We start from the raw sequence: 27,944 nt of genomic DNA, 5'->3' as shown, positions 1-27,944 counted from the left end.
TTTTTAAAACAAGTATTGTATGTATTGATAATACTAGTCACAGTGAAAAAAATCAATATTTATAAGCAATTCAATGTCATGTTTAATAAAGCATTGAGAAGTATTAAATAAAATTAAGTTTTGATGGACTAATTTCATTATTTGAAATTAATGAAAAAAATTTCCCACTAAAGTTAAATATAAGTAATCTATTTTTAATCAAAAATCTTTTATAAAGCAGTTTATACAAATGATTATATTAAATATTTTAATGTATAAAATGGCTTCAAGTAATTGATTTTTTTTTTTACAAAATATGTTTAAGCATTCACCAAAAATATCTAATGTATATGCTCCCTATGTATTATGTATTATATTATGTGCTATGGGTTGTTTAAGAAAAAAATAGTAATAGTAATGATATTGGCCTTCCCATGTAGGAGGTTGCAAAAGATTGTTAATATAGTATTGAAAAAAGCAGGAGTCATTTTGAGCATGTTTCTAATTATTTTGTCAATAAAAGTTAACTTGATTCAATCTATTTTGTTAAATAGTCAGTCATACTGAATTGTTCGTTTTAGGCAAAAGACTCAACATCATATATAGAATCAGAAAAGAAAATTAAGATTCAGTTGAAAGTTGTATATTTTATAAATAGACAGATAGATAGATAGTTACTATATTGAAATCTATGCTTCTGTTCATAATGTAGTAGTTAAAATGACATTTTAAAATAAGAATTGTCATTTAAGAATTAAATATGTTTCTATATTGGAGATCCATCTTTCCTTTATAGAATTTGATTTATGCTACCTAATGAAAGTATTACTTTTATAAACTAAAACCAGTTCACCAAAAGATATGAGGAATATTAACAAAGTGGCATTACTGATGCTAATTTTGTGTATTTTTTGTTTCTTATGGCTTCATATGTGGTTTATCTGAAGCCATCCCACTTCATTTTAATTTAATAGTTACATCAAATGAGAATATGCCCATTCAATGAAGATATTGTAAAGTTTTTTGTGTGTCACACATTCCATTTGCATCTGATGAAACCATTTCTCAGAATAATGTTTTTAAATACATAAAATACATTGTATTACAAAAGAAACCAATTATGCTTAAACACAGTGTATACACACACACACACACAATAATGAGAAAAGTCTTTGAAAGTTATCTGAATAAAGGTAAGAGAATAATTTATGACAGACAAGAGTGGTTTTTACTCTACAAAATTTTGTTATTCTGTATGGATGCTATATAATAATATTGAGTTGTTTGGAAAGGGAGGCTTTTCTAAAATTTGAGACAAGTATGGCTTTCCATAGCACTGCTGAGGAGGAATTATATTGGGGGAGAAAGAGAGCAGAGACCTTCTTTGGATTTTCATACCCTTTTTGGCCACAGTAGACCTAGATTTGAAGAGTACCCAATATTTTGGACTCCCATATTCTCATCAGTGTCCTAAATGATGATCCCAAAGGAGCTGGAATCAATGTGTATCATCAGAAATTACAAAAATATATACACACTCATCATACTTAAAGAAATCTTCCTGAATACCTCATAAATAAGAGAGAGAGAGAGAGAAAGGGGGGGGGAGGGGAGAAAGGGGAGAGAGAGAGAGAGAGAGAGAGAGAGAGAGAGAGAGAGTTTTGCATGATCATATGGATAATTATTGAATATTCATTTAATCTATCAATTCTAATGCTACCAATAAATGGAAATGGAATTTTCAAAGTTCAGATATTTACCTGTAAATTGCCAGTTGTGTTAAACTTGCATTTATATAATAAATATCTATCTATGCATACATTCATCTATCTATCTTTCAATTTATCTATTATTATATGCTATCTATACTCCTTGGAAAATAAAGTTTATAAATCAAATTTTATAAACTGTGTTACTTTTCCACTTAAAGATATTGACTTTACTGGTATTTCTTCCTTTCATAGATAAGATTTTTTATTAAAACTTTTTATTTTCCAAACATATGTATAGATAATTTTCAAGTCACTCTTGCAAAAATCTTGTATTCCAAATTTTTTCCCTCCGTTCTCTCCATCCCCTCTCCTAGATGGCAAGAAATCCATTATATGTTAAATATGTACAATTTTCTATACATATTTCCAAAGTTATCATGATGAACAAGAAAAATAGATTAAAAATGAAAAAGAAAACAAAATGCCTGAAAACAACAACAAAAATCCCCACAGTCCTCTCTCTGGGTGCAGATGATTCTCTTCATCACAAGGCTATTGAAACTTTCCTAATCACCTTGCTGTTGAAAAGTCACATCCATCAGGGAATTGATCATTACATAATCTTGTTGCTGTTTACAGAGTTCTTCTGATTTTACTCACTTCACATAGCATCAATTCATGTAAATCCCTCCAGACCTCTCTGAAATCATCCTGCTGATCATTTCTTATAGAATGATAATATTCCATAACATTCATAAACCATAATTTATTCAGCCATTCTCCAATTGATAGGCATCCATTCAGTTTCTAGTTTCTTACCACTACAAAAAGGCTGCTACAAACATTTTTGCACATATGAATCCTTTTACTTTTTTAATGATCTTTTGGGATACAGGCCATATAGACACATTGCTGGATCAAAAGGTATGCACAGTTTGACAGCTCTTTAGGTATAGTTCCAAATTGCTCTCCAAAATTGTTGAATGCATTCACAACTTCATCAACAATGTATTAGTGTTCAGGTTTTCCCACATCTCCTCCAACATTCATCATTATTTTTTTTCTTGTCATCTTAGCCAATCTGAAAGCTGTATAGTAATACCTTAGAGCTGTCTTAATTTGTATTTCTCTGATCAAAAGTGATTTTTATATGACTCTAATGGTTTTAATTTCGTTATCTGAAGATTGACTGTTTATATTCTTTGACCATTTATCAACTGCAGAATGGCTTGAATTATTATAAGTTTGAGTCAATTCTCTTTATATTTTAGAAATGAGGCCTTTATCAGAATCCTTGGATGTAAATTTTTCCCACTTCATTCCTTCCATTCTAATTTTGTCTATATTGGTTTTGTTTATATAAATTTTTTTAACTTAATATAATAAAAATTATTCATTTTGCATTTCATAATGTATTCTAGTTCTTCTTTGGTCATAAATTTCTTCCTTCTGCACAGATCTGAGGGGTAGACGGTGCTTTGTTCTTCTACTTTGCTTATAGTATCACTCTTTATGTTTAAATAATGAATCCAATTTGATCTTATTTTGATATAGGGTGTTAAGTGTGGATCAATGCCTAGTTTCTGTCATACTGATTTCCAATTTCCCAGCACTTTTGGTCAAATAGTGAGTTGTTATCCCAGAAGCTGTGGTCTTTGAATTGATCAAAAATCAATTTATCAAACATTTACTATAATCATTGACTGTTTTGTCATGTGAGCCTTATCTATCCACTGATTGACTCCTCTATTTCTTAGCCAGTACCAGATGGTTTTGATGACTACTCTTTATAATATATTTTTAGATCTGGTACAGCTAGGCCACCATCATTTGTATATTTGTATTTTTTTTATTTTGTTAATTTCCTTGAAATGCCTGACCTTTTGGTCTTCCAGATGAACTGTTATTATTTTTTTTCTAGTTCAGTATAATAATTTCTTGGGAGTTTGATTAGTATGGCACTGAATAAGTAGATTAATTTAGGTAAAATTATCATTTCTATTATATTAGCTCAGTCTACCCACGAGCACTGGATATTCTTCCAAATGATTAGATATGATTTTATTTATGTGAAAAATACTTTGTAATTGTGTTCATATAGTTCCTGAGTTTGCCTACGTAAGTAGATTACCCAATATTATGTTATCTACAGTATTTTAAGTGGAATTTTTCTTTGTATCTCTTATTGTTGGACTTTGTGGATAACATATAAAAATCCTGATGATTTATGTGGATTTATTTTGTATCCTGCAACTTTGCTAACATTGTGAATTGTTTCTAGTAGTTTTTTAGTTAATTTTCTAAGATTCTCTATAAGTATACACTCATATCATTTGCAAAAAAGTGATAATTTATTTTTTAAATTTTTTTCTTCTCATTGCTAAAGCTAATTTTTCTAATACAAAAATGAATAGTAATGGTAAATAGTGGGCTACCTTGTTTGACACCTGATCTTATTGGGAATAGTTCTAGCTTATTCCCATTACATATGATCCTTGATGATGATTTTAAATAGTTGCTACTAATCATTAAGGAAAACTTCATTCATTCATATACTTTGTAATGTTTTTAATAGGAATGGGTATTAGATTTTGTCAAATGCTTTTTCTGAATCTATTGAAATAATCATATGACTTTTGTTAATATGGCTATTGATATAGGCACTTATGCTACTAGTTTTCCAAATATTGAACCAGCCCTGCATTCCTGGTATGAATCCTACTAGGGCATGAATCCCATCCCTACATGGGAGTAATTTACTATAATCTCTTTGCTAATATTTCATTTGAGATTTTAGCATAAATATTCATTAGGTAAATTTGAACTATAATTTTCTTTCTCTGTTTTGACCCTCTTTTGTCATGTTCTTCAGGTATTCCAATAATTCTTAGATTGTCTCTTCTAGATCTATTTTCCAGGTCAGTTGTTTTTGCAGTGAGATACTTTACATTTTCTTCTTCTTCTTCTTTTTTTTTTGTTGTTGTTTTGTTTTGTTTTGCTTGACTGATTCTTGATATCTCATTGAGTCATTTACTTCCATTTGTTCAATTCCAATTTTTAGTAAATTATTTTCTTCATATGGCTTTTTTTAATTCTCATTTTGCGTTTGGCCAATTGAACTTTTAAATGAATTGTTTTGTTCATTGGGTTTTTTCCCACATACTTTGTTTTTCAACAAGTTGGTTTCTTTTTCAGTTTTATCAAGTCTATTTTTTAAGGAGTTATATGATTTTTCCATTTTGCTAAATCACTTTTTAAGGTGTTTTCTTCAAATAATATCTGTTTCCTTTTCCAAACTCTCCTGCAAAGTTTTCATTTCCTTTCCCCATTTTTCTTCTAACTCTCTTTTAAGATCCTTTTTCAATTCTTCCAAGAGCCTTATGAGATGGAAAGCAACTCATTATCACTCTTTGGGTCTTCATCTGGAGACAATTTGCCTTTAGTGTTCTCAGGTTTTGAGGTCTGTTCTTCTCTGTTTCCATAAAAGCTATCTGTGGTTAGAGCTCTTTTTTGCTTTTTTTTTGCTTATTTTTAAAATTGAAGTCTGCTTTTAGGACAAAAGGGAGATTGTCCTAAGCTTCCTCTACAAGTGAAAGCTTTATGCTACCCAGGACCCAGTGCTGCTGGCTTCCTTCCCATGCTGTGTGGGCATGGTTAAGTCCCCCATTTTGGGGGGGTACAGGGGCTTACTATTTGCCTCTTGTAGTTGCATTGGATGTCTCACAGCTAGTCTGCTGATTTTCTGGCTTCTGAACCATGACAGAGTAGCTAACACTGCTGTGTTTTGACAAAGAGCCTCCTAGTAGATGCCCCCAGCACACAGACACCACACACCCTAGAGTCCCTGCATTGTCCTTGTACTTGGCCACCTCTAGAATCCTAGAATTGTAAGAGATTAAGTTTCCATGTAGTACTCAATCATTACTTAAAACATTTAATTCTATTTTTGGATTGCTCTAACCATTTCCAAATGGCAAAAATTGCCAAGGATGACAAAGTAGTGATAGGATTTCTATATTCTATATTCTATCCATATATTCTATGTGGATAGTAGGAATATGTACATTAGCAAAGCAAAATTTCATTTAAGTCTTGAAGCATTAAAAAAAGTCACTATCTTCATCTCAGAAGGCAACAAAGAGCTTAAATAGGTTTCATTATAATTAAACTGGAAAATATATCTAAGAACTCACTTATTTTATGAGAATTATTATGTGAATGAATTCTCCTGTTTGTTCCATATCCATTGTATCAGAAAAGTGATTCAATTTCTATGCAAAATAATTCTTATAATGAACTTTAATCAATACATTCCTTTAACTATTTCCAATTATATTGACCCAAATTCAAACTACATTTTAACATTAGAAATTTTTAGAAAGTATCTTTACTTGGGGATTAGTGGTGAAAGAAACAAAACTAACTTTTGAAAGTAGTCTATGAATCTCAAAGTTAAATTTTTAAAAGTCTTTGGAAATTCACATTATAATTATTAATTTTCCAATAATTTTATAAGACTAATAATTACATACTAGTCTTATTGTGGCTGACAAAAATATAATCAATTTAAAGAAGTAGTTTTCCAAGTCTTCACTGTTTCATGACCAATATTCATATTCTCACCCCTGTGGAGGTGTTTCTGTTTTAATAAAATGAACAGGTGCAATAGTCAGTGTTCTCCAGAAAGCCAGTAGCTAAATCAGTTCATCTCATAGTCCAGAAATTAAGATGTAGCCAATCAGAACATTGAAATATAATTGCCTCATTTTCAGTCTTAAGTGCATTATGTGCCTCCTGCTAGTGTCACACCTGGCAAATCTACTTATTAAAGTTATGAGAGGGAGAGTTTGCTGAGATATTTTGAACATTATCTTGACATTGTAATAAAGAAAGGAAAGTGGCAGGCATGATCTAATTCAGGTGATATCTAATCAGTTCAGTTTATACTGTTATTCTTGCAAATATGATAAATCAATTCACCCTCAGAAATAATATAAATTATTCTGAGTTTTGAAATCTATATAATTTAAGAATACTAATGTGTTTATATATAGATAGTTTTTCTTTTCATTTTCATATTATTGATCATATTTGTTTTTATTTGTCTTCACACAACACATTTTCTTCTAATCTCCTGCCTAAACATTTATGAAACATTTATATGAATTAAGAGTATCCTATTCCTTCACTTATTTTATAGATTAAAAACCCTTAGGGATATTGAACTAGTCAAAGAGCATCTTAAGGGATAGAAAAATAGTTCATTTATCAATCATTATTTCTAATTTCTTAGGTATTAAAAAATTGACATTTTCCTTCCATGCTTCATAGTTGATGATAAGAAAATTAATTAGAAAGTACTTTGACCTTTTTTATGGAAGAAAAAGTGTGAACACAAGTTATTAAAATGATTGACTAATAATAGATCATTCAAAAAACACCATGCCAGATAAGGATATATTTAATTTTTAAAAATCTAAAAATGAAATTGTTTTATAAATAATGGGGAAAATGTGTTTGTATGATTATATCAATAGGTGCAAAAAAGTTTTTGATGAAGTACAACACTCATTTCTATTAAAAGCATTTGAAAATATAGGTATGGAATTTTCCTTAATTTGTTAAAAAATTAAAAAGCATTTGTTTAAACTAACAGCAAGCATTATTTATAATTGTAAATCATTTTTGAATAAGAAAAATAATGACAAAATTCATTTGAAAGAATCAGTAGAATTGTCAGTAATTATCAAAACTATCTGTTCCTGGCTAAAAAACTGAAAGGTAGATTAATTGAACAGAGAAGACACAATTTAAAGCAGAAAATACATATTTGAATTTTGTAGTTGACAAATGTAAAGGCAAAATTTTGGAATGAGAATTCACTATTTTGAAACATTGTTGGGAAAACTAAAAAGCCATATGACAGAAACTGGCCATTTGCTTACTATTTATTACTTATTATTTACCAAGTGGACAAGATATAAAGAGATATATTAAAAGAAAATTTGTTTGAAGATCATGGAACATATTACATATCAGATTTAGGTGTAGTTGAAAAATTTATGAATAAGCAAGAAATGGAAATAAATATGGTATGAAATGATAATTTTGATTACATTAAATAAAAAAAGTTTTTGTACAAATAAAACAATGTACCCAAGATCAGAAAGAAAGCAGAAAATTGGGAAAACAATCCTTATTGGCAGTTTTTCAAATGTTTTCAAATAAAATATTTTTCAAATAAAACTCTTATATCTAAACTATATAAAGATATGTGTGTATGTGTGTCTGTATGTGTCTGTGTGTGTGTGTGTGTGTGTGTGTGTGTGTGTGTATAAGCAGTTTGTCAAATCTATAAAATGTCATTCCCCAATTGATAATTGGTCAAAGGATATGTATAAGCAGTTTTTTTGATGAAGAAATCAAAACTTCAGTGTTATGAAAAAAATGTTTTAAGTTATTATTGGCTAGAGAAATGCAAATTAAAACAACTCTGAGATTATTTTATATTTATTAAATCAGCTAAAATGATTGAAGAGAAAAGTGATAAATATTGAAAGGGATATTGAAAAACTAGGACACTAATTTATTGTTAGGGAAATTGTGAAATAATCCAACCATTTTAGAGAAAAATCTGAAATTGTGCCCAAAGATTTTTTAAACTGAGTATACATTTTGACTCATCAATACTACTACAATGTTCTAAAATAAAAGCAAAATTGTTTTTAGAACAACTATAAAAAAATCATTTTGACTATTATAAATACCCAAAATAACTACACAGAACACATAAAGAAAAATATACAAAGAAATGATAAACAGAAATATGTAAATAATTTCTCACACACATGTACACACACACACATATATGTATACACACACACCACACACACACACACATATATATATATATATATATATACGCACATACTTGTATTAAATGGCAATCATTTCTAGTATGACAAGGAGAGGGAAAAGAAATTTTCATGATTACTTTATTGTATATTTTAAATGAATATCAAATGGTATATCATAAATTTTCAGATGTGTATACAATTATTTTTGATAATACTATCTTATGCAAATGCTTGTTTTATTGCATAAATAAAAAAATAAATAAAGCAAAATGACAAAGATGAAAAGAATTATCTCCAATGTTGAACATATCTCTGTGAACACATAATACACTGTTTTTCATGTGAAAATTTTTGGAGAGGAATTCAACAAAAATTAGCATAATTTTGATATTACATTAGAAATTTTCATAGAAATTAATATTTTGAGAATTTGTATTGCTTAAATCTTAAAGTAATCAATCATGTTCTATTTGCTTTCTTTCTTTTTTTGTTATTTTATTTTAAAAACCTGTTTATTAAAGTTTTTTATTGCATTTGGTATTTTTAATTATAAAGTTTTTTTTTTCCTCTGATATATCCTCCAGAATCTTACACTGTGAGTTTCCCTTGATAACTGAAAAAAAGCACTTCTCTCTGACACCTAACACTCAATTCTATACTAATAATCCCCCACTTTTTCAAGAAGAATGGTGGTTTCTTTGGTTTCTTTTTCACATTAAATATAATAACAGCCTCTGACTTCATGAAACTGTGTTTTGTTTTACATTATTTTTCTTATTCTGTATATTGTTTTTCACCTTGTGATTAATTAGTAATCAGTCATCAAGCATTTATTGGGAGTTTTCCATTTTGTTAGGCGTTATGTTAAGTGTTAGTTTTTGTTCTCAACAAGTTTTTGTTCTCAAGTAGTATATTTCCATGATTTTTTTTCAGAATTCTTTGTTCTGTCATTTTTAATGGCATTGTAGTATTTCATTTGTTCACCCACTCTCTCCAAAAGATGATGCTTCTAATTTTTGCTACTGAGTTTCTTTTTCAATAAAATTTAACTGGATTCCTAAAATGATAATTGACAGTTTCATAAGTGCTATTAGACTGGCATAGGAACATAGAAAAATAACTATTCAAGTCATGCCATTACACTCATTATACAGAAGAGCAAATTCTAGACTCAAATATATTTTTACCATTGGGCCCTATTTTTCATAGTGTTTATAAAGTAAGATTCACTTGTAGTAAATGACCCATAAAAATTATTCAGCTCTCCGGTAGTCTTCTTCAAAAATTGCAAGCTAAATCTGCTACAATCCCTTTTATTGCCCAGTGAATACCTGATAACTTTATTGGTAATAATCAAAAAATTATTTCTAAACTCTTCTGCAAATTTTAGATTTATTACTTTTTCTTTCAAAACACAAGGAACATTTCGATGAAGAGCTGTTATTTTCATAGGTTCCAACAAAAATAAATATTGCTTGGAACTTTTTTGGGGACTGATAGTGAGTGGGAATGGATGAATTAAGTAATATATCAGGAACATCTGAAAATCATGGGAACATAAGTGTAAATAAATTTTCATTTCACTACTTTGTTTTGTTCTAAGCATTTGAAGCATGGTATGTTTAAACTATATATCTTTTATAAATACCTTAGTAATATGTGAACAATGGGGAAGAAACCTTTTATTGAATGTTTATTTGGTAGCTTGAAATATGAGTCCTATTCAAGATCAATCACTCAGATAACAATTTTAGTAGCTTTGCAATTTATGATTTCAATTTAATATAGCCAGTAGGGTTCTACTGCTATCACTTTTATTGCTAAGATTACACTGAAAAATATTGTTGTGAGGGGAAAAGGTGATATTACCATGTTTTTATTATTAGAAGTCTCCATTTTAGACAATATCTAGACTATAAAAGAATTAAGTTTTTGAAACCTGTGATGTCATTTATACCTTGTATAACTTGCTCTCAAATTGCCACCTTCAGACTGCAGGATGTTGATTTCAAGAATTTGCCACACCAAATATTATGATTTTTCTGCTCCACTATTAGGTTGTTACTTTTTCCTGTGAGTTTATAAATTTTAAATACATACAGGAAAATTTTTAACCTGCATCTATAAGAATGAAGCGCATAGTCCTTATTGGAAGCAGAAAGACATTTGATAAATTCTTAAATCTAATTACTTCCTTAAGCTTGAAATTCTTTGATATGACTATTTCATATATTTAATAAGTAAATCTTAAAAATAAAATATTGCATTTCTCTTAAATACTAAACTTATTATCTAAAGTTAATCTTAGATTGAAATAATGAAATTTTAAAAGGAACAATTTTATCTCTCTTTTTTTGCTTGTTTGTTTTGGATATATATTTTTAAATACTAAATATAGTTGTAACTTTTAGCTTCTTTCTTCCTCAAGAAGATTGGGGTTGTGACTTGCTCCCACTTGCAGGGCTAGTAAATGTTAAGTGTCTGAGGTGGGATTTGAGCTCACTCCTCCTGACTCCAGAGTCAGTGCTCTCTACATTGCACCAACTTATCATTTCTTTAATTCTCTCTAATCAATTTTTTTTAATTAACTTCAATATCTTTTCACACTTAATGCCCATTTATTCTATTACCCTGGCATCACGTTTACTATTTCTCTAGTATACAGGATGGGATATTTAAAATTAAGTTATGTAATATTTTAAATTATGAGGTAGTGGGTTTCATGGTATTCCAATATATAAATGTATACTTTCCACATGTGTGGAATTGATTCTGTAATTGTAGTTATTTTAACATTATTTTCCTATATCTAAAAGAAGCACCTGCCTTTCTCTTTGACCCAAGTTCCTTTCAGTGTGATCTAGAGTTTAAATTCACATATATTATTTCACAAATTGGCTCATTATTTCTCCCCCCTCCCAGAATTCTGGGAAAATCTCCAAATATAGTCCACCTCTCACTTCCCATTAAGATTCTTAGCACCTTCCCAATTTCAGAATGATCTGAAAAGAAACAAATTTCACATTGTAATTTAGAGCACAGTTACTGTAGGACATAGAAAGATAATAAAACATAGTATTGAACCTACCAAGTGTCTGGGAGTGACTGGCTCACTGCCACATTAATGAGGTCTGAACTCACAAATCAGTTCATACCTTTACTTTTGCCAAGGGAACTGCTGTTCTCAGGAATATCACAAATGGCTGAGGAGACTTCAAAGTGTCTGGCCCAGATGTCATCAGTTCTAATTGGGCAAGTCAGTATTGTTTGCTTTTATGTCTGTTTTGTGTTGGTTTTGTTTGTTTGTTTGAATTATTGGTTTCCTGGTCCTTATTATTAGTTTCAAGTAGATAGGGGAAGAAATGTCTCACCAACATTCACTTCAGTTACCAAGTCCTTATACCTCTCAATTGGATTTTCTCCTCGGATAATGATGCTAGCCTTTCTAAGAGTTACTCAGGTGCCAGTTCTAACATAAAATGTCCACATAAATGGTAGAAGGAAAGCTTAGAATGTTTATTGGCAACCTGTACTCTACCCATCATGCTGCATTATTAATATGGGTTCTCTCTAGTCCAATTGGCTGATGTACTACTTGGGCAATACTCTCAATTGTTGTCCCTAGAGCTGCTGTCACTAGAAATTAGGAATTTGCAAAGAAGGATGCCATCTTACATAAATAACCAATGAAAGAGAGTGTCACATACAGAATCTTTGAGATGTTTACTTTTTTTTTTTAAAGAAATAATAGATCAAAATCTAGAACCATTGCTGGATCTTAGCTGTAGAGTTGGAAGGGAAGTTAAAGTACCTAAGTCCACTTTCTTCATTTTATAGGTGAAGAACTGAGTCCTGTAAAGGTTAAGTAACTTTGTTCAAGTCATATAGCAGAAGGATTCTACGTAAGGTCCTGTGATTCCAAATTCAACAGTCTTTCACTGAAAGGTGACACTGCCTCCAAATAAGGACTAACTACAGTGAAATTGATTTGGCCTCATTATATATTGTATGTTTAGTCATTACATATTACATATTTGTTATATTGTTTGTTTAGCAATTACATGTTACATATGTATGTATATACACACACATGTTAAATAATTTCATATTATAAAAAGATACCCATCTTTCAGGTTATTGTGAAGACAAAATGAGATATTTGTAAAGTGTTTTGAGACCTTAAAGTATTATGGAGATGCTAGTTATTATTATAATTTGCATGTTAATGAATGCCTTAGAATGAGAGTTCAATTTTTATGATGAAAAATGTTATTTACCTTCTTAGAAAGAACTGATGGAATCTGAATGCAGATCAAAACATATTTTTAAAAAAACAAACTTGATTGTGTTTTCTTTTACAACATGACCATTATAGAACTACATTTTGCATGATTACCCACATATATCATATATCAAATTGCTTACTGTCTCAGGAAGGAAGGAGTTCAAAAAGAAAATGAGAAAATTTGGAACTTAAAAATTTTAAAAATGATAAAAGTTATTTTACATGCAATTAGGAAAATTATAAAATATATTAAAAAGAATGTGAGTTTCTTGAAGGTGGGAACAGTTTTACCTTTCTGTGTGTCTTAACATACTTGCATAGTAAGCAAGTAATGAATGCTTCTTGTTTTATATGATATTTTAACTGTTGATTAATTAGTTAAAACCAAGTTTAAATATATATTTTCAGGCCTATGCCTAAAAGTAGCAAAACCAAGAAGATATAGTCTCAATAAAATTACTTTTAAATTTTATCAACCTATCACTAAAATTTTTTCCCCTAAACAAATCAAACAGATAGTATAGGTGCTAAGTACTTGAAATCTAGGAAATAACAATAATCTTCATGATTTTTAGTTTCATTTGAATGGCATTCTTGACAGTGACTTCCAATAATTTAGCTGAAATTTGGCAGCCCCAGGAGAGAACCAACTGCTTCTTAGTATCTCTCATGTTCTAAATTCATCAGTCCTTGGCTTCTTCCCTTGCTTACTGCTATTACAGAGAGCAGCAGGCTATCATGAGATTAGTCAATTACCTAACATCTGAAGGTAGTTAAAGGATATAAAAAGACTTTTCTGAAGAAGAATTGAAAACTTTTAATAAGAATATAAAAGAAAATACCAAATAACTAATCTAAAAATACTAATAAAAACAAATTTTCACTTCATGTCCAACAAATTTGGAAAGATGGCAAGAATTGGAAATATTGCATCGGAAAGACTGCCACAAAACAATCACACTGATTCAGTTTTATGAAGATAGGAATTTGATCTGAGAAAATGGGAAAATTTGATTATAATAGAAGGTGACTTATGCATTTATACCTTTGAACTCAGAGATACCCTTGTTAGGCATGTACCTCAAAATTGTAAAATTAAAAAAGAAAAAGCTTTTTTGTGATATTTTTATATACTAATATATGTATATCAAACTTGTTGTGGTAGTTAAAGCTCAATCAGTGAAGAAATGAATAGGCTATGATACATAAATATATGGGATAATATTGTTCTGTAAATAATAATGAATACAAGCGATTCAGAAGATATGGGAATTCAGGAATGAACTAATGCAACGCAGCATAAACAGAAATAAAGAAACATATACACAATAAAAATAATGAACTATAAGCAAAGAACAATGAAACAGTACTTGTTGAGTAATTTTCATCACTAATATTTGTTCCACCAAAGAGATGAGGAAATGTACTTTTGGGAGTGTGTGGGTGGAGAAGTGGAGTATGGAATATTACCTAACCTGTCAGATGCAGACATTTGCATGGGTGGGTTTTATTTCACTATTTTTCCGAAGAAGTTTACTAGATGTTAGTACTTCAAGGGGAAGTTGGAAGGATATGTATAAACTATTATGATATAAAAGCAAGATGCATAAAAATATATATTGTTTAAAATGTGAGAATGCTTTGAGTCCTATAAAGTATTATAAGTAAATGTAAGGTGCAACTATTATTGATGTGAAGTTGTTTTCCTCCTAGTTAAATAATCACTTAGCAACTTCCCAGTTATTAGTTGATTGAAAACCCATTATTTAAAAATAAATGGTCCTTGTGTGACCATGGGTAAGTCATCTCACCCCAAATGGCTTGCCAAAAAGGTAATAATGATAATAATAACTGGTCTATTTAATAAAAGAATTTGATGAATAAAATTACTCTTTCTTTTATATAGGCTATATTATATATAAAACAAGCAACTTGTTTTATAGATAAACTGAGTCATAGAGATTAGGATATATTTTCAAAATCACAAAGCCATTTTAGCAACAGAGCAATGATTCAAGTTCTGATTTTCTGGCCATCATTTGAATGTTTTGGCTATCACACCCATTTTATTTAATTTAGCTATCAAAATCCCTTCTCCAAATCTGACTTTGTAAATACAATATGTTTCTAATGGTGCTCCAAAACTGACTAATGATATGATAGATATGGTATGAGTCTTTTATTATTTTGAAATATGAAAAAAACTTTGTGATTATATGTACTGATAATGCACAATCTTATTCTCTTAAAAGAGAATGAACTTCATTAAGAACATTGTGAAATTCTCAAGTCATGTATTTCTCTTGAAAATATCATGCAGCAATATACATTAAATCATAAAAGTTATTCCAATATCTCAATTCTTATAGTCTTATTTAGTTTTTAAATTGTAGCATCCCTCTGTGTTCCCACAATTTGCTTATTAAGCAATCAATCATTTTCACAGTGGCCAGTTAGACTGGATAATGGTTGACAAAAATTAGAAGATGAAAAATTTTACTAAATTTTTTTTCAATATATGACTATGTAAATAATGTATATTTTAAATCATTTCATGTCTTGGCATTTTTTGATGTGATTGCTTGAAAAGAATATTCAGATTTCTTTACTGGATAAAATTTTCTCTTTTAATTCTGAAAATGCTGAAGGTATTGTAACAACCATGATACCTGCACTAATTTGAAAAGAAAGTATTCCAAAAGAATTTCTTCTATGAAAGCATTTTTAAAAAAGATTATTAATGACAATATGGTATATGGAATACAGACTAATGGCCTTTTCATGTAGAAAAGAGTTTATTCAAATATATTCATATCATGAAAATAAGAGACAGAAATGACATACAAAATTACTTTTGGCACAGGCATTTTCTTTTCATATGCTATTTAATATCACTTTTGCTTTCATAGATTTATTATAATATATACACACACACACACATATGTGTGTGTGTGTGTATATATATATATATTATAATATATATGAGAGAGAGAGAAAGAGAATGAACTATGACACTACATTTGGTGTTGCTGTGTTTACATTCCTATTATTTTAGTTAATTCATATTCAACAATGAAAGCAAATGATTGTTTTCTATTCATATCTAAGAAGATTGTTTACTAGAAAAAATAATGGTTTCATCATTAAACTGTTTATTTTTAACCATTTTTCTAGATGAATTCAAATTCTTTATGAAAAGGCTTCCCATGAATTATTTCCTCAACACATCTACCATAATGCATTTGTGGACAATGGATTCTAATTTTCAGCGTCGTTATGAACAACTGGAGAACAGCATGAAACAACTTTTCCTGAAGGCGCAGAAAATTGTACACAAGCTTTTTAGCCTTAGTAAGAGGTGTCATAAACAACCACTCATCAGCCTGCCAAGACAAAGGTAAGAAATGTTTTGACAATCTGGGAAACTGGGAGCATTGTTTTGACATTGAAATCTACTTCAGTTTTCAGGTATGGTAATTAGCTTCATACACACTGGCTTTTATATCTTTAATGACGAATTGACAGCAATGTGTCCTCGAGTGCATAAGAATGATTATTCTGAGATATTCCCCAAAGCAGTGGTACAACAGGAAAACAAAGGCTCTCAACTCATTTGTCTTTATGTGTGCTATCAGAATCAATAAATCATGTGTAGATAGTCACCAGATAATTCTTTAGAAAAAAAAATAAAAACAGATCACCCTACAAGCAAAGAATGAACATAATAATATTCTTATTTTTTCCTGAAATGGAAATGTTTATCATTATTCATTTTGAAAAATAAAAAAATAAAATGTTTATTATATTTAGTAGTTCATATTACAAAGATCTCTTGTTTTCTCTTTTCAGAAAATTTCCCAAGCTCTCATTCAAGAATGGAAAATTTTTATGTGGGGGTGACAAATTTTTGTTGTTTGGCTCCATCTTTTGCAAGAAAAATAGGATGTACTTTTGTTTTAGATTTAGCAATCTTTTAGTGTAACGAAAAGTGTTTTTATTTATCTGAATTCAACAAAGCAAAATAAACAAAAAAAAAGTTCCAAAGAGAAATGCTGCCTAGGGTGATGAAGCTATAAAGCTCAGTGTATAACATATGGCATCTTTGCACTCATATCAGGTTAAATATGGAAACTTCAACTTGATGCCCAAATTACTAAGGAAAGAAAGATTAGGAAGAAATCAATGCAATCATATTTCTCTTGAAAAAAAATTAAACAAATAAAAAGGGAGAATAAAACTTTTTTTTTAAATTTCCCTGAAAAATGGGTCATTGGAGTATTTAAAATGGAAACCATGTGTACAAGCCACTTACTTTGGCAGCTTCACCCACAGAGTATTGATTTATTTTGTGCTATTTATTTGGGCCCTTGGCATATGCAGGCATTTTTTTCTTGGTTGCCTTTCTTGTTCAAGTTTTCCAACTTGTTTTTCCTCTGCCATCTACTGTGTTAATTCATTCACCACCAAATATTAACACAGTCTTTGTCCTAGTTGGACTTTCTAAAGTGATTTGGTCTAGTTGCTATATCATCTTATTAGTGTGTGGAGGGAATCCTAATAACAGTTTGTTGTTATTGTTTGTTTTTGGTTTTTTTTGAGAGTCACTAACTTCTTAGTAATTACCAATAGCTCACTTCTTAGTACAATCATTCTCCTCTGCAATGTTTAACTGAGCTGATATGTGTAAAGAGATGAGAAAACAAACATGTACACAGGCCATTGAGTATTAGAATTTTCAAACCTTATAGTATACTAGCTATCATGAGGGGCTTATTAGTCCTATTGCTGAGGATAATTGCAGATATTATTTAGTCTCTCTCTCTCTCTCTCTCTCTCTCTTACTCTCTCTCTCTCTCCCTCTCTCCCTCTCTCCCTCTCTCTCTCTTTCCTCTTTTCTTTCCTTTCCTGTTGGGGCTTTTTGTTTTACAGACCCCAAATTTGGGGTCATTAAAATTTGAAGCAAGTAAGAAAAAAGTATATTCATAAGGGAAATAACTTAAACATAGGGATTGCAGATTGGAATTGCAAATGTATTTAAACAAGTATCTGGTGGTCCATGTAGTTTCCATAGTTTTGAGAGGGGATGAAGGACTAGGAATCAAAGTTATTTCCTTTCTTTGCAGGATTTTTGTCCCAGCCTTCAATGTAATTGTAATATAGCATTAGGGAGTTTTCTTTAAAGTCAGATATTCTAAAGTGGTTTGAGTGTAAATAGGAAAATATAACTTAGAATTTTAAGAATTTTCAGTGAAACAATTTGGATGTCACTGTAGTGCCAGTGATTAGACTGTATAAGGCAATGGTTGAGAATGAAGTGGTACTTTAATATTTTTTAAGTCACAATATTTAACCATTCTCATCAATTCTCTATTATTAATAAATTTTATTTACTTAATTTATGGGAAGACTCCTACTGGATCTTTGCTGTTTGTTTCTTAAGCAGCTCTTCAGCAAATGATAATCAGAGCACCACTAGGTGACTTATTCTTGTTGGGAATCAGCCTCTTTTCAGATCAACCTGAAGCATGCTGTTGAATTCAATAATGACCAGTATTTACAGCTACTAATAACAAGAGTGTTCTCTGATCCCAGAGGAAAAACAAAACAAAACAACCCTTTAACACACAATTTTATATTATTGTTTTTTATTCAAGGAGAGAACTTTCTACAAATTACATACTCTAGGAATTAGCAACCCAGAGTGTGAGAAACATCAATGGGATTTGAGTAATCTTTGGTAAATAAATATATTAAATTATTAAAATAAATCTATTTTTTATGTACATTTATTCTCTAATTTATTTAAGATCTGACTCATCAAAAAAGTGATATGAGATTTGTTCCATTCTATCCCAGTTGTAATATAGATAAATTTTTTTATATTATGGTAGTATTGTTTTTGCTTTGTTTTGTTTTTTAATGGTAGATACCCAATGAATATTTGCTGATTTGAAGTAGTTAGATTTTATTTAATATTTTAAATATTTTGTTTGCAATTGGTCATTTAAATTATGGGTATTGTTATTTCCAAATTTAATTTACTCGAATCCATTGTTTTTGAATATGATGATTATTACTACAAGTGTATATTTAAAGACATTTTCAACATAGGTTATAATAAATTTAGATGTATTTCTATTATGCAATATCCAATAAGCTAATATTTTATAAATAATATCCTGTGCATTTGAGTCCTTTTAATTTTTTTTTTAAATTAAGATTCAAACAAAGAAATAATTCTGTGAAATAGTCACTTCAAATGGATTTTAAAGTTTGATGTGATTATCAGGGTTGACTTTTTAGAAGTGAACTCGATGTCCTTTATTCTGCTTAGCATTCTGAATTAAAAAATATCTAAACAGATTTTGCAGAAATGCAAGTCACTGTAGCAATCATCCTGATTGTGTTTGGTGTGGGATGGCAATAAAAAATCCAAAGACCATCTGAAATGCCTTTTTTTTTTTTTTAAATAAAATGTCCTCAGCTGATTAGCTGAACTAGTTGATCTAAAAAAACTTTAGAATAAGTCATAGTTGCAAGGCAGAATGACTGAGGACTGAATTAACTATGAATTTAGGACAATCATAGATACCTCTTAGTTATATCTGCAACTTAAACAAAACTTTACTCCCAAGAAGCTGTCTTAAGACTAACTTAAATTACACATTTTAAATTTTAATCTCAATTGTTAACATTTTCCATCTCGATTTTAAAAACAAAAAAGCAGCAAAACAATAAATCACATCCTGATTTTTAACATTTCCCCTTCTGAGGTAGGAGTGTTCACACTGAAAATTTAACAACCTACTCTCATAAGCTGCTTCTAGCTAGTTCTAGCATGTCTTTTGATAAAGGAGTATTAGATCTAGGATCTAATGTTTAGGATTTAGAGCTTTTTACAACCTACTCCCTTCCTACTTTTCAGTCTTTTTACATATTATACCCCAATTCATTTGCTTCATTCCAGTAATATGCTCTTTCTGGCTATTCCACAATCAAAATATTCTCTCTCTTCACTTTAGGAATTTTTTTGGGGGTGTCTCCTTTGTTTGGTATGCTCCTGCTTTTTAATATTATAATATCATTTCCCCAATTTTTTTGAATGAGGAAAGTAAGACATAAAGAAATAAATTAACTTGAACACATAGGAACAAATGTCAAAAATTGAATTAAAATCCAAATTTCTCCTGACACAAAATTCTCCATTACATCACACAACCCTAAAGGTGCAGGTATAATAGGTATCCATATTTTATGAATTAGTTGTTGATGGTGTTTGTCCTTCATTCCCAAATAGGACTATGACCTCAGGAAGATGATGCCTTGACATAAAAGTGTTTTGGATTTAAGTGAGGGAGGGCTGTGGAAGGTCACCTGTCTCACTTTCCCCTCTATAGCCATCTGTCCAGTGGCCAGATAAAGATAAGACTACTGGAGATGACCTTGGATGAAATGGGAGACCTTGGCCTTTTTAAGTTAAGGTCTTCAAAAAATCTCATTTGGATTGAAGCACATCCATTCAGTGATTAAGGCTGGGTAGCAAATGAGGCAAACAAATCTCTTTCACCTAGCACAAAAAAAAATTCTTAATAAATAATCTAAGAGGAGAAAAGTGACTTCCCTTTGATTATAACTAATATCAGAGGCAGGATTAGAATTCTGCTCTCTCTTGTCTGTAAATCCTTATTTCTACCCTTCTGGTCAGATAAAACTGAATATAATTCATCATTTCATTGAAATTTTGAGGTAATAATTGAATTGAGATAAAAAAATTATGAAGGAAACAAAATTGATATGTATTTGACCCTTTATATTGTCTTAATGTCCATAATTCTGTCATGTCTGATATATATGATATAGCATTCTTCTTGTTTATATATTAATTCTTTTTGAAGCTTCTTATTCACTTGATTCTCTCCTGAATTCATGATAATCAAGATCTAACAGTAGTTGAATAAAATTAATCTTAATCAACTAATTAATTTGTTGTTCTCTATAAACAACCTCTTACTTCATAGAAAACAGATGTCTCTATTATTATTATATTATTCCTACTTCTTTCTGATTCAATAAAGACAAGATGACTTCCTTTAACCTTCATTTCCTATGCACATATTGAAAGAATATATCATACAAGTGGGATAATTTACTCCTTAACTTGTTCTCCTGTCTTTTGTCTTTCCAACTAGATCTGGGTTTCTTTCTTTCTTTTTTTTTTTTTTTTTTGTTTGTGTTGTTTATTTTATTTCCCCCCACCTAATCAACCTAACTTCTTCCAAGGCACTTTTCTATGTGTTTAAATGATTAAATATTTATAAATGGTATCTTATTACAGTTTTTCATTTCACAGAATTTCCAGATAACTAAGTTTGTTCAGGTTAGAAATTTAATTTTCTACTACATTCAAATTCAAGGAATTCTAACCTCAGAGCAACCTTGTTCTGCAGAGTACAGTACAGTATAAAGCATACTCTGTATGAATATTTAAGAGAAAGATGTGTCTAAATTTGTGCATCTCATATTTCTTTTGAGCTCAGACACACATTATATTGACCCCAACATCATGGTATCATTTTGGTGTTCCTCAAAGCTGAAGGGTACAGTACAAGACATTGAATCAGTTATTTTATTTGCTGCTCATACTCTTTTACTCTTTATATCTTGTGAGGTTTGTTCTGATTCTTAGTACTTAAAGTTGTCAGAAAAAAAATGAGAAAGTAATTTTTATTTCATTTTGTAAATGGAAAAGCAAAGGCCATCTGTGATGATTGCTATCACTAGAAATTTTGACACTTCTTTCATATTTAAAGTAATAATATTGGATATAACATATCCTTTTTAAAAGAATAAAATGAAGAGATCTCTGATTTCATGCAGATACAGAAGTTAATATAATACTTTCTGGGATAGTATATAAGTGATGGGAGCGGTCATATAACATTTTATTCTAGCTTATTTTTTATTAATTTTTGCACTTTACTCATAAAAACCCAATTAAGCTAATTGATCTTAAATGAGTGGGGAACTTTTACATAGTCATGTTTACACTACAAAGTAAGATGTATATGTGTTTATGCTAATTGATTTTCGGATTACTAATATACTGTTAAGTATACTTGTCAGAATTGATAAAATATTTAGATATACAAGGGCCTTCTCATCTTGGTATTGTTCTCTTGTCACCATTTCAGTCTCTATTTCTCAATTTACATCAAAATTTGTGTGTGAAAACAGCACCTTTTCTGACAATTTATGGTAAAATTGGGAAAATATTAGACCATAGAATGAAGAAATGTCAAGAAAGTACCCAATGACTATTTTAATAGTTTTTCTAATAAACTTAATGGAGGTATTTGCTCCAAAAATTATGACATGGATCTATTGTCTTCCGAATAATCTCTGCTACCATGAAATTGTATGTAACTAATGTCTTCTATTTTAAGTCCATAAATCAGAGAATTTTTTTTTCAATATTTAGGTAGCAACAAATGTGGTTCTTCTTGGGGCAGCTAGGTAGTGCTGTGGATAGAACACCAGCCCTGAAGTCAGGAGAACCTGAATTCAAATCTGGCCTCACACACATAACACTTTCTATATGTGACCCTGGGCAAATCACTTAAACCCAATTGCCTCAGGAAAGAAAAAAAAAGATGCTTGTTAAAATAAATGTTTTATCATAATTGGATTTCTTTTATGTAATTGAGACATTTTTACATTTACATTACCTTTTTGGACATTTACATTTTCGCAAAAAAAGAAATGGTATATTTATGTGATATACAAATTGTATGTATGTATGTACATGTGTATATACTTATCTGCATATATGTATACAATCTATGCAGTATATATGTCCTCTATATGTGCATGTACATATATGCCTCTGTGCATGTGTCATAAATATTGTATGCAGTTAGAAATTCTTGAGAAAATTCAGATGCCAAATGGTTACTTTCTGTCAAAAGACTGAATATGAGAAGTATATTTCAAATTTTGCTTTAAGTGTTTTCAATTATTTTTGCCCTTTGGCTTTTCATAGATACATAATACCTTCCTAGGCAGCAGGCACATTTTGGAGGGATATATTTACTAAATTATGTTTATTATCTGATGAATTTAAATTATATCCAGTTTAAATCATTCTGACATGAAAAGGTAGCCTAGGTTGCCAAATGTAGGCAGCACATTTTGAAAATTAATAAAGTAAATACAGAGCATTAAAAGAACAACATGATGCAAATACAATAATAAAACATTGGAACAAATCACATTTTGCTGAGCACATTAGCAAAATATAAATCCATAACAACAAATTATGTTTTTTAAACTACAAATAATCGAAATGACATAAACTTTAATGTATGTACCCAAAAAATATCTATAAACATTTTTCTTTTTCTTTTTTATTATAGCTTTTTATTTACAAGTTATATGCATGGGTAATTTTACAGCATTGACAATTGCCAAACCTTTTTGTTCCAATTTTTCCCCTCCTTCCCCCCACCCCTCCCCTAGATGGCAGAATGACCAGAACATGTTAAATATATTAAAGTATAAATTAAATACAAAGTAAGTTTACATGTCCAAAACGTTATTTTGCTTTACAAAAAGAATCGGACTCTGAAATATTGTACAATTAGCCTGTGAAGGAAATTAAAAAAAATATAGGGATTGGGAATTCAATGTAATGGTTCTTAGTCATCTCCAAGATTTCTTTCACTGGGTGTAGCTGGTTCAGTTCACTACTGCTCCCTTGGAACTGATTTGGTTCATCTCATTGCTGAAGATGGCCAGGTCCATCAGAATTGATCATCATATAATATTGTTGTTGCCATGTACAATGATCACCTGGTCCTGCTCATTTCACTCAGCATCAATTCATGTAAGTCTCTCCAGGCCTGTCTGAAATCATCCTGCTGGTCATTTCTTACTGAACAATAATATTCCATAATATTCATATACCACAATTTATTCAGCCATTCTCCAATTGATGGGCATCTACTCAGTTTCCAGTGTCTGGCCACTACAAAGAGGGCTGCCACAAACATTTGTGCACATACAGGTCCCTTTCCCTTCTTTAGTATCTCTTTGGGGTATAAGCCCAGTAGTACCACTGCTGGATCAAAGAGTATGCACAGAATGATAACTTTTTGAGCATAGTTCCAAATTGCTCTCCAAAATGGCTGGATGTATTCACAATTCCACCAACAATATATTAATGTCCCTGTTTTCCCTCCACACATTCCCTCCAACATTCTGCATTATTTTTCCCTGTCATTCTAGCCAATCTGAGGTATGTAGTGGTATCTCAGGGTCATCTTAATTTGCATTTCTCTGCATCTTTTCATATGGCTAGAAATAATTTCAATTTCTTCATCTAATTGTCTGTTCATATCCTTTGACCATTTATCAATTGGAGAATGACTTGATTTCTTATGAGTCAATTCTGTATATATTTTGGAGATGAAGCCTATAAACGTTTTTCATGCTAAATACATATGAACAAATAGTTTATCACATATGAATAGTATATGTATTTGAAATACTAATAAAATGGCTATATAAATTTCATAAGAAAACTCCATAAAATACATACAATAACCAGTCTTATAAACTACATTGTGCTATACAGTTTAAAAATCACCTTTCTACACATTATTTTATTTAATATGCACATATACACAGACAACAGTGAACTCAGCACAGTGAGTGAAAATAACTATTTTATAGATGAGAAAGTTATGCTCAGAGATACAGAGTAATTTATTTTTGGTCTTTTATAAAGTAAGTAGCAGTGCCTAATCAGGAACCACTAATCCAAGTATACTTCTATATCCACTACACCATATTGTCACTAATATCCTGCAGAGAGAAGCTTTTTTGCTTGGATGATTCGGAGGTATTAAAAGCAAGAATTTATTGCCAGACTAATCATTGACTTGCAGGCATAGAATATTTACATTCCCTGTCTTTGTTTGTGGACATACATTTTGATGCAATTGTCTGGCTACTATAATTAAACCTTACTTTTTAATGAACATTCTGATCATTAGGGGATACAACTACATATACAAAAGTGCAGGGTCTAACTCATTTAGAGGCTTCCTTTCTACTTTGCCTAATATGTATGCGTATCTATATGTGTCTCATAAGTATTTTATGAACTTTGGAGTTCTTGAGAAAGTTCAAATGCAAATGGCTATTTTCTATCAAAAGGCTGAACATGAAAGGTATGTTTCATCTTTTCATTGTTTTCAATAAATTTTGTCCTTTGCCTTTTCATAAATGCACAATGCTTTCCTATGCAGCTGGCAGAATACATGTGAAGACTCCACATTAGTATAGATTGTAATCAGTATAGATTTCATATTTTGACAATCCTCTGAAATTCAGAGAGATTAAGAGACTTATCTGTGCTTATAAAGCTAGCAAGTATTTGAGACATAATTTGATCCCTTACGTGATCTAATGCTATCCACCATGCTATGATATATCTGAGTGTCTCTTTTTAAAAATGATTTAACCTATTTTAATTTTTCTGTTTCTTTTGACATCATATAGACACTGTTTTAATCAAGTCAGTTGAACTGATGCATTTATACATAACTTTATCCAGGAACTAAAACATTAAGCAAGGTTAACATGAAGCTTGATGATAAACCCGAAAATAACAGAACAAAGAAGTTCAAGAAAAGGAATTATATTATGTGGGAAATAGAAAGTATAGAAGCAAATATGGATCACATTTAGTCAGTTGTGAAGTCTATGGAGTATCATTCTTAGATCATCCAAGAACTAAAGGGTGATAATTTATATTCAGGACAGAAGTATTGAACATTAGACACTAGTCTCTTGAGAAGCTATCTGATACCGAACCATCTTTTAGGAAAAATCTTCACTGAGATCACAATGGCAATTCCTTTTCCAGATGTAATATCTCCAGTAGAGTAATAGAAACATTGTCTGTTTCCACTTTATATTTCATGATCACAAAAGTGATGTAAGATCAAATGATTAAGTGGCTGAATAAATAAATAATAAAATAAAACCAGAACAAAATAACTCCACCTTCAAGAGGGGATAAAAGAAAAAAAAAAAAAAAAAAAAAAAAAGAAACAGTTATTGTACTGTATGTTTTGCACCGTGTATTGTATGTTTTTGCTTAACTTCTTGGGGCAGCAAGGTGGTGACCTTGAGTCAGAAGAACTCATCTTTCCTGGATTCAAATCTGACATCAGACACTTACTAGACTATGTGACTTGGAATTTAGCCCTGTTTGCCTCAGTTTCGTTATCTATAAATAAACTGAAGAAAGAAATGCCAAAATGCAATATGTTTGTCAAGAAAATCTCAGATGGGGGTCACAAAGAGTTGAAGATGATTAAATAAATGCTTATGCATAGAAAGCATGTCTCCTTAAATGATTTCTGTTTTTGAGGCACCCCTGGACTTCTCCAGGGTCACACAGCTAGAAAGTGTTACATGTCTGAGGCCAGCTTTGAACTCAGATTCTCCTAAATTCAGGGCTGGTTCTCCAGCCACTACACCATCTACCTGCCCCCTTAAATGTTCTTTAAAAAGGGACCTATCCATTCATCAATTCTATTCAACTAAAATTTATTAAATAACTTTCTGTATCAAGATATTTAGCTAGATACTCAAGATAAAAACAAGCAAGCAAACAAACAAAGGGAATAATCTCTGCCCTCAAGGAAGAAATTCATTGTATTTTATCTTCTAGTAGAATGTTGATTTAGACTTCAGTAGAATTCTAGTAGAATGCTCATTTAATTGGCTTTTCCTATTTAATTGGAAAAAAAAATTATGAGCAAAAAGTAAAATGAAATAAAGTAAAAGGTTAGACGGAAATGAAGAGAAAACTTACATATAAAAAGACCCATTTTTCTAGTTACCATCCCACTTTATACCTCTTATTTTGCTCTCTGCTCGTTAAGAGAAAAAAAATGTTTTTAGATCATTTTTCAGGTACCTTTATTTGACCTATCATGCATCCTAATTAAGTTCTATTAGCAAGTACTAAGCACCTACTATGCACATATGCATAAGATATGGTGCTAGATATAGGAATAAAAACCCCAGATTGATTCTATTTACCTGAGAGAACAATATGTAAAAACATTTAGTCAGTAGAAAAAATACTTAGAAAATAAATGCATAGTAATTTGAAGGGATTCTTTATTTGAAGAAGCTGAAAATGTTTCTTTTAGTAGATGACTTCAGCTAACTTGTGTTATCATTGTATGTATTTATTATACATCTATGTATAATTGTGCTTATAAAATATACTATATATAGTTTTAGATCAATTAAAAATATGTATGTAGTTGTGTTGTGCATATGTGGGGGAAGTATTAGAGTTGTACATGAACAAGATCCTTTAATTGCATCACTAAAATCAGGGACTTTACCTTTTTATCTTCTTTGTATTTTTAGAACTTAGCATACCTGTTTACCAATATAACAGATCCTTATTAGGCTTTAAATTATTAAATTTAATTTTTAATTGTCCCTGTATCTTTACCAGAATCATGCACAATGCCTCCGAGTGATTTAGAATCATTTGTCTTATAGCATTAAGAGTTTTCTTCTTCTATTGTCTCAGAGCCTGTCTAGAACATTCCCAACTCCAACCTTTATGTCTCCTAAAATAAATTCTACACCAGAAGGCCTCATATCTCAGGAATGATCAATATGGGGTCAATAAACTATTACTGTATCCTTTCCAAATGCTTTCAAGTTGCAGAATGTGTGATACAATAAATATATGATTTTTAGTTTGGAATATATGTGATTCATTTTCTGAATGTATCTATATAAAACTATAGAAAAAGACAGGATATTAATTCCTTTTCCATTTCTTTATTGCAGACTTTTGTTCCTCATTATTTTACATTAAAATATCCTCTTCTAATGACTCTTCTAATACCAGCTAGAAAATTCTAAAGTGGTAAAAAAAAAAAAAATTACACACATGTATAATCCTTTCAGAATAGTTTTTCTTGTTCTAATTTTGTTTGAGTAATGTTTAAAAGAATAAAGATGAAAATATTAATAATATTTATAAACGGAGCCTCTGAGATTAGGCTGTTC

General features: G+C 30.2%; 1 protein-coding gene across 3 annotated transcripts in view; it reads left to right on the top strand.

Moving 5' to 3' along the window:
• BRINP3 (BMP/retinoic acid inducible neural specific 3) overlaps positions 1-27,944 on the top strand; it is a 465,105-nt gene that overhangs the window by 346,469 nt on the left and 90,692 nt on the right. For all 3 annotated transcript variants that reach the window (XM_003767528.2, XM_031937050.1, XM_031937051.1), the window contains one exon: positions 16,008-16,230. In XM_003767528.2, the coding sequence (XP_003767576.1) occupies positions 16,008-16,230 (223 nt within the window). The remainder of the gene's footprint in view (positions 1-16,007; positions 16,231-27,944) is intronic.

This window comes from Sarcophilus harrisii, chromosome 4 (genome assembly GCF_902635505.1).
Source record: "Sarcophilus harrisii chromosome 4, mSarHar1.11, whole genome shotgun sequence".
In the NCBI taxonomy this organism is placed as follows: Eukaryota; Metazoa; Chordata; class Mammalia; order Dasyuromorphia; family Dasyuridae; genus Sarcophilus; species Sarcophilus harrisii.
Note: the sequence above shows the minus strand (reverse complement) of the source record. Positions and strands in the feature narration are given on the sequence as shown.